At 45.0% G+C, this 13,710-nt stretch overlaps 1 protein-coding gene across 1 annotated transcript in view; it reads right to left on the bottom strand.

Moving 5' to 3' along the window:
- DLEC1 (DLEC1 cilia and flagella associated protein) overlaps window positions 1-13,710 on the bottom strand; it is a 47,820-nt gene that overhangs the window by 15,327 nt on the left and 18,783 nt on the right. Inside the window, exons 14-27 of the mRNA XM_079996358.1 lie at window positions 12,903-13,095; window positions 11,810-11,868; window positions 9,535-9,706; window positions 8,222-8,315; window positions 7,336-7,466; window positions 6,890-7,048; window positions 6,618-6,757; window positions 5,268-5,418; window positions 5,071-5,181; window positions 2,963-3,081; window positions 2,513-2,704; window positions 1,973-2,040; window positions 1,646-1,797; window positions 592-701 (exon numbers count right to left, since the gene is read on the bottom strand). Coding sequence (XP_079852484.1) covers window positions 592-701; window positions 1,646-1,797; window positions 1,973-2,040; window positions 2,513-2,704; window positions 2,963-3,081; window positions 5,071-5,181; window positions 5,268-5,418; window positions 6,618-6,757; window positions 6,890-7,048; window positions 7,336-7,466; window positions 8,222-8,315; window positions 9,535-9,706; window positions 11,810-11,868; window positions 12,903-13,095 — 1,851 coding nt within the window. The remainder of the gene's footprint in view (window positions 1-591; window positions 702-1,645; window positions 1,798-1,972; window positions 2,041-2,512; window positions 2,705-2,962; window positions 3,082-5,070; window positions 5,182-5,267; window positions 5,419-6,617; window positions 6,758-6,889; window positions 7,049-7,335; window positions 7,467-8,221; window positions 8,316-9,534; window positions 9,707-11,809; window positions 11,869-12,902; window positions 13,096-13,710) is intronic.

The raw sequence follows: 13,710 nt of genomic DNA, 5'->3' as shown, positions 1-13,710 counted from the left end.
AAAAACCAATGTGGAGAACTACACTTAAGATCTGAAAATGAGAAACTGAACAGGGACCAAATATGGACAAGGTTTTGCCCATCCTGAATGCAGACACAGCCTCAACTGCATTGCAAAGAGCAGGTAGGTTTTTATGAGGCAGAGAGCCTTCTTGGTAGTGGTACCCACCCTGTGGAATCCCCTTCCACCAGATGTCAAACAGATAAACAACTGCTCGACTTTCAATGACATCTGAAGGCAGCCTGGTATTAGGTTTTTAACGTTTGATGTGCTTTTATATTATGTTGGAAGCCTTCTAGAGGGGCTGGGGCAACCCAGTTAGATGGGTGGAGTGTAAGTACAGTGGTACCTTGGGTTAAGTACTTAATTCGTTCTGGAGGTCCGTTCTTAACCTGAAACTGTTCTTAACCTGAAGCAGCACTTTAGCTAATGGGGCCTCCAGCTGCTGTCGTGCCGCCTGAGCACTATTTTTGTTCTCATCCTGAAGCAAAGTTCTTAACCCGAGGTACTATTTCTGGGTTAGTGGAGTCTGTAACCTGAAGCGTATGTAACCCGAGGTACCACTGTAATATATTACTATTATTATTATACCTGATTACAGGCGTTGGCATTGGATGGGTGGGTCCTGTCATCTGCAAGAAGATTGGGCAGCCTTTCACAGTCATTTGCATGGGAATCAACATCGGCTCTGATTCCCCCACCTGCACAGAGAGAGAAATATTTTGCATGTAAGCAATGGAACCCAGCTGCAAAATCCTGAGGCGTCCTGGGAGACAAATGATTCTTTCCTTTTACAAGCATTCTTTCCTTTTACAAGCAAGAAAACACTTGCTTATTGCAGATAACTGACTGCACTGAAGGGAATGTGCAACCTTCAGAAGCGGCACAGCTGGTCTGCCACTTGTCACAACCTTGTAAACAAGGCTCAGTATACAGTTCCTCTTCCCATATCCAGACAAAGCCCAAGCAAACCACAAAGTGTCCGTCATTCTGAGCTCCAAACTCCTTGGGTGCGAACTATGCCACCCATCAGCGACTCATACACCCATTTCCTTGGAAGTTAAGCTCCCCTTAGTACAGTGGGGGGCTCCTTCTCTAGTAAGTGGAACACTCTGCCACAAGAGATCAGGGTCCTGCAGGATTTGACATCTTTCCGCAGGGCCTACAAGATGGAGTTGTTCCGCCAGGCCTCTGGTCAGGGCTCAGCCTGACTCCTCTTTTTGTATAAGAACTAGTATGAAAGAGGCCTCCCAGCATTCTCACAGGCCCATATAAGAACAGCGTAAACAGTTGGGGCAGATGAGCATTTACTGTTCCCAACCCCATTCCTGCGGAAAGCCATCTAATTAGATTTTAATTTGATCCTGACTTGTTTTTAGGAGGTAATTTAATTATTGTTTGATTTTATACCAATGTTATATATTTGATGTTAGCCGCCCTGAGCCCAGTTTTGGCCAGGGAGGGCGGGATAAAAATAAAAAATTATTATTATTATTTATTATTAAGTGGGGGGGCACAGACTTTCTGCGCATTCCTATGCATGCTTACTCGAAAGCAAGCCCCACTCTGCTCAATGATGCTGAACTCTCAGTTAAGCTTCGGTATTCCCAACCTCCAGGTCAGCTGCAACCCCTGGACCACGCACCTTACAGATGAGGGTGTCTTGGTATTGCCCCCACATGTTGTTATAAGCCGTTATATTGACCACAAGCTCCTCAAAGGCCTTCAGGATCCCCTCAGAGGGGTGTACGTGGAAAGTCGCACCCTTTCCATGAGATAGCATGGCAGCTCTGAAGGCTGTAAGACCAGAGCAGATGAACAGTTTGACAGCAAGGCAATGGGACTGGAAGAGGAGGGCCTCTTGTCGGATCACATCCAGTGGCACTTTTTTCAATTTATCCCTGCATTCCGCCCCCCACCGCCACTTACCCACAATGCATCTGAAAATATAGAAATGGCAGACTCTGCCTACCTGATGGTTTCCTCTTTGCAGCCTGCCTCGTTATTCGCCTTGTGGTTTCCACTACAGCTTTGGAGGAGCTTGGAAAAAGATGTCTCAGTGAGAACTCTGAAGGGTGCAGGGATTTAAGATGTCAAGTTTTCAAGAACCCGGTGCCCTCAAGAGCTCGCCCCGAGCAGTACAGCTGTGCTAGCCACTTGCCAGAGGCCAGCCGGGTGAATCAATATTTACTACTGAAAATGATTATCATTCAGACTTAGCTAAAGGTAAAGGTAAAGGTAAAGGGACCCCTGACCATTAGGTCCAGTCGTGACCGACTCTGGGGTTGGGGCGCGCATCTCGCTTTATTGGCCGAGGGAGCCGGCGTACAGTTCCCGGGTCATGTGGCCAGCATGACTAAGCCGCTTCTGGCGAACCAGAGCATTCTTTCTACTCACCGCTAATAAGGGTGAAATGGAAGAAAAGGAGGCTTACACTTACAACAGAAAATATTTCTCCATCAAAAAACAATCCCCCGCAAACAGACTCTTGCATATAGGATCTAAGACTTACCCATCTTGTCCCTGTTCATCTGAGGGATGTGGACCTGGTTGGCTGAAATACTCAACCCCTACTGAGAACAGAGCAGCTAACTCAGAGTGATTGGTAATTATTAGCTGGTGTTTTATAACACTTTTCAATGCCACTTCCGAGCCGAAGTCTAGCATCAGATCTTGAGAAGATTCCGAATTATGCTCCTCAACACTGCAGAGAAACAGCAACAGACGCTAAATGGACTCCCTCGTTTGCCAGCGAGAGGCTTTCAGAGACATAACGGTTGTCAAAAGAAAGATGAATGTGAAAATGAGTGATTATATTGGGCTTCCATGAACAGTTTAGTGGAAATACAAGTAAAATGCTTCTTTATACCCTAGCTAATATAATCCGCAGAAAGCGTCATTTTGAGCCACTAGTAATTAATAGCTATATTTTACTAAGATATTAACTGTAAGTTTCCTTCACCTGTCAGAAGGTATGGAGTAGGTGATTCTGAGCCCCTTAACTTCACCAGAAATTGCCAGAAATAGGGGTTCCAACATGTCTTCGATGCTACAGCACAGGGCAAGGTCACTCAGTTTCTCCTGGCAGAAAAAGAATTAGACCTTCGTGTAAGAATCATCAACAGCAGGTCAGAGAGCAAATGTCATCAGGAGGACTAAATCTGGAGGGAACACTTCCAAGTCAGAAGCAAAAAGACACACCCATTTAATATGACAGACATATTGGAATGCAATGAAAGAAGAAGAAAAGGGGAGAAAGGTTTTACCGAAACCAATTTTGCCATAGAAAAGAAAATGAATCGTAGTTTATTGGCTACTGTTATGAGTTTGGGATGTTAACCTGTGTGCCAGGCCCTTCTAATCCATGTGTCCAGCACGTCTTAAAATCTAACCAAGTCTCTAATTCCTGGAATAGCCAGGCTAGCCTCCTGGTGAAGTGTAAGGAGAACGAAGGAAGGGGCTCTGTGGGACGTGGGAAATGGAAGAGGAGCTTCCCTCAACTCATGGATCGTTAGAAAGACAGAGCCAGAGTTGAGAGCAGAAAGTGGCAGTGACGTGAGCCAGAGGAAAAAGCAGCAAGGTGGGAGAAGAGAGAGAGGCAGGGCAAGGTTTGACATCTGTCTGAATCCAAGGCTACTGCTATGGAAGAAACAAGGGCCTTTTAGGGGGTTGATGCTGTGAACCCCTCTGTCGTAGGCTCAGGTTGTAGATACGTGTAAAATAAACCATATACCATAGGGACACCACTGCCTCCACTGTGCCTCATCCCCAAAATGAAAGATGGGTGAGTGCCTGGAATCTTGCACCGTTTTGAGACTGGGGTGACTATTATTCAACAGACTTTTATCTGCCTCTCTCTCCCCCCCCCCAATGGCATCTGCAGAGCTTTTAATTGTTTAAACGCACACCGTAAAAATCCAACGAAGATTATTTGACAATCAACAATAGCAAAAAAATTAATAGGACAGCAGTTAAAATACAGAAGCAGCAGATAAAATCAGTTGTAGGAAAGAAGGAGCTCTTATTTCTTTGACTGCATCATTGCTCCCCTGCAGGTGGTTGCGTGGAGGGGGAGGCAAAGTTGGTGTGGTGTGTGATCTTCACACTCACATAAGAACATAGGAAGTCAGTCCCTTGGTTCAACTGGCTCAGTGTTGTCCACTCTGGCTGGCAGCAGCTGTCTAGGGTTTCAGGCAAGGGATATTGCCAGCCTTACCTGGAGATGCTGTGGATTGAGCCTGGAACCTTCCACATGCAGGGCATGAATTCTGTACCACTGAGCCATGACCCTTCTCCTGCTTGCCATTGCCAAGGAGCCCTGTTGCATCTTCTTTGTGTGTTTTGAGATAGCAAGAAGCATCTTTTAAGTCCCCGTGAGACACATGCATGTCTTCTCAGGCTCAGAAGTTACCCTCCGTGAGCTCTATGTATGCCCAAGAATGTTTCTAGCCCCTTTTTGCTGTCCTTCATAGAAAGAGGAGGAGTAATTCTGGGCAGGCTGCTTTTACCCACTGTTAGTAAAGGTAAAGGGTAAAGGGACCCCTGACCATTAAGTCCAGTCATGGCTGATCCTGGGTTTGTGGCGCTCATCTCGCTTTATTGGCCGAGGGAGCCGGCATACAGCTATTATTATTATTATTACTACTACTACTATCATTACTATCATTATTATTTTTAAAATACATACACCGTCCTTTATCTGCATATCTCAGGGTAAAAATATAGGATAAAAGCACAAAATAGTTAAAACAAAAACAAAACAATAACCCTCTTTCTGGCTTTCCTCCTCTCCATTTCCTCCTCACAAGAACCCTTTGAGGTAGGTTAGGCAGAGACGCAGTGATTGGTGAGCTTTGTGGCCAAGTGGGGATTTGAACCCTGGTCTCCCAAGTCCTAGTCCAGCACTCTAACCACTACACCACAGTGATGGTCCCAGAGGTCATCAGCATCAGCATCCCACCCCATTTTGGGGTTCATAGACAAGAGAGTTGTCTATGAACAAATGAATCAGCAACTGCAATGTTATTCTGCATTTTGAAAGCCAAATACTTCTAAAACAAAAACCCTAACCTTAACATTCGTAGTTATCACCACACGCAATTCCTTCGTTTCATTGGGACCCAAAGTGCCACTTTCCGGAGAGATGCTGAGCTCGCAGGAAGAAGCTTGGCTTCCAAGGAGCTGTCGGACAAATCAGGAAGGCTGGTCAGTTAACAGGAGGCAGCTGGATGCTCTTCTGACTAGTCAGGAGTAGGAGCACCACTGACCTTGCCCCACTGGAAGCGCGACGGGAGCAGCGTCTGGTTAAAAAGATGAACGGTTGCTTCTGCAGGGATTCCAACCGAGAGGTCAAAATGCAAATGACTCGACAGCAGGCAGACGTGGGGAGTCTGGACTTCCACAAAAACAAGGATGTGACTGAAAACAGAAAAAAGTACATGAGCTCCAGCAGCAGGTAGTGAACAAATGCCTATCTTCCATAGCAGGGCAGTTTGAATTAGCACGTGAAATTCAGTCTCCTCTCTGCTGTAAGTGTCCTTTTAAGATTGCCAAGGCTGCAATGATGGCAGCCTGGGCATCATTGTTCCAAAGGTACAGGAGCCCCTCTACAGACAACCTTTCCTGTTCATAGCTCCTTTTGATACAGGGGACAGGGGGTGAGGTTCTCCACTACAATAAGTGTTTTTCTCAACAGGTCCCAATGACCACATGTGGCCCTCAAGGTCTTTTTGGGCGGTCCATGACAACATCTGATGCCCTGCAGCCCTTGCACTGCCTTCCCAGAGCCAGGTAAGCAAGGTGCTGGGCTTTGGGAAGGAGGCATGAGGGCTCTGACAAGGTCCTAGAGCCCTCCAACATCCTTCCCAAAGCCTAGTTAGCACTTAGCAAGCTTTGGGAGGGATCTAGGACCCTGCCAGAGCCTCCTTCCTCCTTCCTAAAGCCTGGTACCTTGCTTATCTGGTTTTTGGAAGGCAGCATGAGGGCTGGGTTGCCCTCCAATTTTGACCTAAATCCCCAAACCCCCAAGCAACGAAGCAATGTGCAGCCTGCGGGGTCTGTATCGAAGTACTCTTGTGGCCCACTCGGTATGAAAAGTTGGACTGCCCAGTTCTAAAAGGATCAGCAACACTGCTGATTCTACTGCAAAACAGCAGTCACCCTGCTATGTGACAGGGCTGGTCTGGGGGAGAGGGGAGACAGGGCAGCCCCTCCCACTGGGCCACCCATACTCCCATTATTATTATTGTTGTTGTTTCAATTCATATACCTCCCTTTATCAAAAGATCCGAGGGCAATGCACAACATTAAGAACACAGTTTAAGGAGCACAAGAAGAAAAACATAATAAAAGCATAACAGACAGCGTAATAATAAAATAATCATAACAGTCCCATCCCCCCCCCCCAGCTTTAACAAACCATACATTATTTAATGGCCAAAGGCCTGGGTAAATAGGACGGTTTCTGCCTGGCGCCACATGACCAACTGCCACATGACCAACGCTATAGGACCCTTTCTACAGCAGAGATGGAAATGTTCTCTTGAAATGCCCTCTGGGAGACTGAGGAGAGATCTTATCATTACCAGAGTAGTCTCTAACCCATTTCATGTCCTCACCTTCCAACTCCATTTTCCACCTCCATCTCTAACACGGTCTTAAGACGTTGACACATGTATGATGTAAACAAAACAGAGACCTTGCACTTGCCGAGAGGATACAATTCTCCACTACGTGGCTGAAATTTGAATGGCGAGCTCTGCAGGGAGGAAACCCAAGAGCCAATGTAATTCTATGAATAGAGATCTGGGCATCAAAAGTCTTCCATTCAATGCCCTGCCTTTGGACAAGGCACGGGAAATGGCCAAATTCTGATCTCAGAGCAACACACCTCTTCATTTCTTTCCGCTAAGCAAGCAGGGCTTTCCTGAATTTTCCACTTCCCTGGCAGCTGACTTAGATTTTCTATCTGAAACGTGAACCGCACTTTTTCTCCCAGTTTAAGCAGGCCCAGGTCAAAGGATGGGACGTCAATGGAAAGAACAGGTCCCTGAGAAAAGCGAACCACATAAAACTGCTCAGCTAGCATCACAAAAGTCTCTATGCAAAGCATCCAAAAGACAAGGCTTTGCATGCTCAAACTGACTAACACAACAACACTGAGTGAAACACTGGGGTGGGAACTGTGGAACTCTCTGCTGGGGGGGCAGCCGAGTCCGATGGAAGGCCGCAAGCACTGTGTGGGGAGGGGGGCATCCCTCTGGCACAAAGCACATGGTTCCACTCACCCCAAGGGCCAAGACAATAAGGCGGCTTCGTAGGCTCAGATATTCCCACCTTAAAGTCAGCTTCCACGTGCAATACAACGGGCTCTTTGGAGTGAGTGATTTTGCACTGCAGATCATGGCAGGAATGCCCAGGTTTCCCTCCAGTAATGGTGAACTCAAACTCTTGGAATTCATTTACCCCTAGAGAAGACAAATCTGTTACTTCAATCTGGGGGGAAAATGAGCATAGGTGTTGTTTTTTCAAAGCCTAATGGTTTCCCAAACCCAACATCATTACCCAAAACACATACCATGGCCTTCTCATGATAGTGGCATCATACCTTGGGTTAAAGTCACTTCAGGGTGAGCGTTTTCAGGTTGCTTTCTGGGTTACTTCCGGGTTCCGCCGCTTGCGCATGTGTAGATGCTCAAAATGACGTCATGCGCAGAAGCAGCGAATCGTGACCCGCGCAGACATGGGCTGCATTCTGCTCAGGATGCGAACGGGGCTCCGGAACGGATCCCGTTCGCATCCAGAGGTAGCACTGTATAATCTTTCCTCCCCACCCCGTTCTCCTGTGTCTTATGATAGGCCTAGCGAGTATCAAGAACATACCCAATGATATGTAAGAAGCCCTGGCAACAAGCCCTCTAGCCTGGTGCTGCTGCTTTTTAATGCCAGGCCAGTCCACAATTAAAGAACACTCATTCATGATTTGGTCATGGATGGGGGGGATATGCCCACGTGCATACTCCTGAGACCTGGGCAGGTGAGATGGGTGGGGTTTGAGTGGCCCAGCTGTGTCTGTCCAGGTTCTCAGCACAGCACAGGGCCAGGCTGGAGGACTGGGGTGGGGTTGGGAGAGAAGTTGCTCCCCCTTTCTCGCCAGGAAGCCCCTCTGCCCAGATTAATGCAGTGTGCGCAACACAGATGCAACAGACAGAAAAAGAGTTACCTAATTTTCCGGAATAAGGTTCAACTTCAACTATGTCGCAATCACTTATTTTCTCCCATGTAAACCTGACAGACGATTTGCTGTTATTGTACATCTGGAGATTCATAAATGAACAGACAATCAATGCCGTTATATGACCAAATCACCATTTTCAGACTTCTGAAGTAACCCACGGCAGGTGCGCCAGGTAGATACGAAACACAGACCCGCAGATTAATACTTCATTCGTATTAATATATGAATATGAGACTATTTAGAATTGAATGGTGGTAGCGGAGATTAAAGAGGTAAGAAAAAGTAATACATTTTTCTTATATACAGGTTGTAAGGGGTGGTGATCCTACCCACGATAACATAAAAGTGGGTTCTTACACCTAGAAATATAAAGCCAAAGCCTAGCTCTGCACAAGAGCAATTTAATCTGCTTGCATTGTTCCATTTGCAGAGTTTAGAATTATTTTCTGACGTGTGAAGGTGAAGGAAGACACAGATGACCGTGGACAAGCATCAGGCTTCCTTCCTAGGCACTGGGGGCTTCTTCCAGACTACAAAAGAAATAGATTTCACACTTGTATAGGAGGCCTCCAAGCGCACAGAACAGACACGGCCTCCAAACTGCACAACCAACCAGGAGGGCTGTTTGCTGCCTTCCAGGTTACAGAGGCCTGACTGCCTCAACTTGAAATTGGGGATTTAGTGTCACTGGTCCCCCACCTGACACGACACACTCCAAGCAGAGATTTGGCAGGTGTCTCTTGAAGACCTTATCTATGCCAACAGGACTCTGCAGCCTGTTATGTATTTTTCATTAGCCTGTCATCTTAAGGATTAAATGCATTTTTATTTTGTGAGTGGTGTTTTATGTTCTTACACTGTACACCACACTACTGATACACAGCGATACAGAAATACAGTGGTGCCCCGCAAGACGAATGCCTCGCAAGACGAAAAACCCGCTAGACGAAAGGGTTTTCCGTTTTGGAGGCGCTTCGCAAAACGAATTTCCCTATGGGCTTGCTTTGCAAGACGAAATGTCTTGCGAGTTTTTCCGACTTTCCCCCCCTTTCCCCCCCTTTTTCTAAGCCGCTAAGCCGCTTATCCACTTATCCGCTAAGCTGATAAGCCGCTAAAAGCCGCTAAACCGCTAATAGCGCTAATCTGCTAAGCCGTCAATGGGCTTGCTTCGCAAGATGAAAAAACCGCTAGATGAAGAGAATCGCGGAACGGATTCTTTTCGTCTTGCGTGGCACCACTGTACTTTTCGGCAATCGATCAATGCATATATAGAGTGGCTGAAGTAAAAGTAGACTTACGCTAAATGTTCTCCTAACATTTACACCAATGTAGTTTTCTCCTGGGATGATCATGGCATAGGGCTCCAAAAGGAGCTGGAAGGGTTCCGTATCGCCTTTGACGTCTATTTCCAAAGCAATCACGTCTTCTTGACGCCTTTCTCCGCTTTCGTACTGCTCCCGTTTTTGAGGGCTGCGGGAGGGATGGCGTTAGAATTGCTGCTGTTGTGGATATTTAGAATGGCATAAAGGATGTGATTCCCATCCCAGCAGGGGGGGAAAAGACCGCTCTTCCTTTTCTTGGCACATTCAGGTCTATGCCTCTCTGTTTCTTATGCTTTGCCCCCTCGCTTGGGAGAAAACCCCTCTGAATGTGATGGGATAGAGACGGACAAAACATGCAGAGGAACGGGATTCAGGAAGCAGGGTGGATAAAAATCAATGATTTTTTTTAAAAAAATAAAAAATTGGATTTTTAAAATTTAAATCAGATTTTTTTATTTAATTGGATTTTTAAAATTTAAATTGGATTTTTAAAATAAAATGCTTTTGGAGGAAAAATCTTTCTAAAGATATTTTTCTATTTAAATTACATTATATTCCAAAGGCTATTCATCTGGAAATAAGGATCTGTTTTAAGTTTTTCAAGTGTGCTAAAACTCAGTCTAAGTTTTTTTTTTTTTAATTGTTTAACCACATTAGTTAACAAACATGGATACATATGTTATAATGTTATTGTTTTAGTTAAATAAATGATTAAGGAAACGATTATTTTTCACCTTCCAATAAAGTACAGAATAAAAGTTGTCCAAATAAATTAAACCTCACAATAATTTCATAGTTATCTGTCTATGTATTTCTAGTAGTATAACCAAATCAGCAATTTTTGATATAACTGTAAAAAACTACTCTGAAAATTTATTATTCCAAAAATGAAACCTTCATCTGGTTGTAAATATTAAGATTATACAAGCACGAATGAGTCTTTCTGTAAAAACAAAAAGATTTAAATCAAGTCTTACTGACTAGTGATTTAAATCCATTTGATTTATACCAAATCCACCCTGTCAGGAAGTAAACCTGCCTCACCCCTTTTGCCATGAATGCAAAGGACCTGTGAGGTGCCAGGCACTCCCAGCACAATCCACTAAAATTAAGCACAGCTAAAGGGCTAAAGTCGTCATGAGACCAGGGAAGTTGAGCTGCAGATGATGTGTGATCACCTTTGGTTCTGCTATTAGGCCATGGTGGGGATGGGGTGGGACCAGGGTTGAGTGGGAAACAAATGCAACACATGCGCATCCATGCTTGTGTTTGTGTGGCAGCGTGCACACAGTTCAGCAATAAGGTGCTAAATCAGACAAAGGAGGAAGGTGCCATTAGGACAATAAATTCATCTCTCGGACCAACACAGTAACAAGAATGCCGACCCCAGTCAAGCTTGCAAAAAATTATCATCTGCCCGATAATAAATGTTGGAAATGTAAAGAGACTGAAGGTACATTCTTTCACCTTTGGTGGACGTGCCCAAGGATCAAGGCTTTCTGGGAAATGATTTATAATGAAATGAAAAAGGTATTTAAATATACCTTCTTGAAGAAACCAGAGGCCTTTCTTCTGGGCATGGTTGGCCAATTGGTGCCAAAGAAGGACAGAACTTTCTTTTGGATGCGACAACAGCAGCAAGAATACTTATTGCAAAATATTGGAAGACACAAGATCTACCCACTCTGGAAGAATGGCAGATGAAGATGATGGACTATATGGGATTGGCAGAAATGACTGGCAAAATCCGAGACCAGGGAAAAGAGTCGGCGGAAGAAGACTGGAAGAAGTTTAAAGGCTATTTGCAGAAATATTGTAAAATTAATGAATGTTAGAATGATGTTGGACAGAAATTAAGTGGTTTCCAGCTGTAATGCTTAAGAGATATGAAAAATAAGGTTTAGAAATAAGTAAAAATTAACGGTGAGGATTTGTTGAACTAACAATTTGAATTGGAATACAAGAAAGGGAGGTATGAGGAGGTCTGGAAAATAAGTTAAAAGAAAATAAGTAATGGAAATTCTATGCGTTTTTAATTACCTTTCTATTTTTTGTATTTTTGTAATCTTTCTTTTCTTTTCTTTTTTTTCACTTTACATTGTATTATTTTTTGAAAACTTTAATAAATATTCTATAAAGAAAAAAGAGGGGGGGGGGAAACGAGGAAAGAAAAAAACCACAGTAACAAGAATGCCAACCATCTCTGGCACAATTTAAGAACATTTTCATGTGCCCCTGATGCATCACTTACTCAGGTAGCTCTGGGATATCTTCCAGCACAATCTGAAGCACGCTGTGATACGACTTTGGCTGCAAGGAGAACAAAAACACAGAACGGCAATCAACTAATGTACATCAAAATAACCCCCCAAATAATCTATGGCTTACGTTAACTGCATTTGCCTCTGGGCTGCAAGAGATCAAAGCCTCTTGTAGTTTAAACAGCTGAGGCTTCAGGTAAGACTGAGAGCCATTTTGCACCAAGTCTTCTCTCGCCATAGAGCTGGAAGCAGCCACACCCACCCTGGCATGTGCCTCCAAGTCAAGGCTGAAGGTAGGCTTGGGCCCCAAACAGCCACCCCAGACCCACACAAGCCAATCTCAGCTCAGTAGCCAGGTGTGGAAGCCCACCAGGAACGCAAGGGATTTCTTGGTTTTGCTAACTGTCTCACACCAAAATCAGTGCCAAGAACATGTCTGACCACAGCAAATGGGGAGAGAGAGTTGGCAGGTAACAAGTTTGGAAGGCAAATTTTCAATGAAGTTTGGAAGAAGAAGTAGTAGTAGTGTTAGTTAGCCAGGCCTGATTTATACCAGCCTACAGAGCACATAGGGGACGCGGGTGGCACTGTGGTCTAAACCACAGAGCCTAGGGCTTGATGACTAGAAGATCGGAGGTTCGAATCCCCACGACGGGGTGAGCTCCCGTTGCTCGGTCCCTGCTCCTGCCCACCTAGCAGTTCGAAAGCACGTCCAAGTGCAGGTAGATAAATAGGTACCGCTCTGGCAGGAAGGTAAACGGCATTTCCGTGCGCTGCTCTGCTTTGCCAGAAGCGGCTTAGTCATGCTGCGGACAAACACCGGCTCCCTTGGCCTATAGAGCGAGATGAGCGCGCAACCCCAGAGTCGTCCGCGACTGGACCTAATGGTCAGGGGTACCTTTACCTTTACCGAGCACATACGTAATGTAATCTAAGAATGACTTTTAGTGTGGAAGGAAATAAACTCATTTGCTTTTGAGTTTCATTCAGACCCTTTAGTAGCCGCTGGTTAAATTTTTATCCAACAAGTTGTACAGTATACATGGCAAATATTGAATCAACCAAGTACAAGCATGGCTGTACCTCCTTTGGAAGGTAAGAGAGAGTAAACGAATGATTGCTATGGGGGCGCAGAACCCCCATGGCAGGAGTCACAGAGAAAGCGGACTCTGTCTCCAAGTTGTACTTTATCTTTGTCAGGTCTGCTTTTCCTTCCAACATTAATGCCTGCAGATTAGGCTTCATTATCTGCCAGAAAAAAGGGAAATCCACGTGGCTGAGCAAAGAGAAGGAAAAAAGAAGGCATTCAATTCTGCAGTTTCGGGCTAAACATGTAGGAAAATTACATTTTTTGGGAACCTTTTAATTAGCCCCCCCCCCCCAATAAGGGACGTAAGTACAATGGTACCTCGGGTTAAGTACTTAATTCGTTCCGGAGGTCCATTCTTAACCTGAAACTGTTCTTAACCTGAAGCACCACTTTAGCTAATGGGGCCTCCCGCTGCCGCTGCGTCTCCAGAGCACGATTTCTTGAGGCAAAGTTCTTAACCCGAGGTACTATTTCTGGGTTAGCGGAGTCTGTAACCTGAAGCGTCTGTAACCCGAGGAACCACTGTATTTGCCTTAATCCCCACTCCCACGTTGAGGATATAGAACCAGAGCAGCTGGTCCAAGAGAAATGGCTCACCTTCCATGTATTGTCTATTTTAACAGCAGTTTGGCATCAGAAATTGTACCTCAGTCATTCTATGCTCTCTCCCCATCCTAACTTTCCAGTTTTCACAAACCATAATTTGCTTTCAAACCAGAATGAGAATACCGAATCATGTGATTTTCTTCCTCAGTGTGTAAACTATAGTTTTTCAAAACCACAGTTTACCCAATTCAGAGG

The sequence above is a fragment of the Podarcis cretensis genome, assembly GCF_951804945.1.
Source record: "Podarcis cretensis genome assembly, chromosome: 12".
Classification (NCBI taxonomy): Eukaryota; Metazoa; Chordata; class Lepidosauria; order Squamata; family Lacertidae; genus Podarcis; species Podarcis cretensis.
This window is presented reverse-complemented; position numbering and strand designations above follow the sequence as displayed.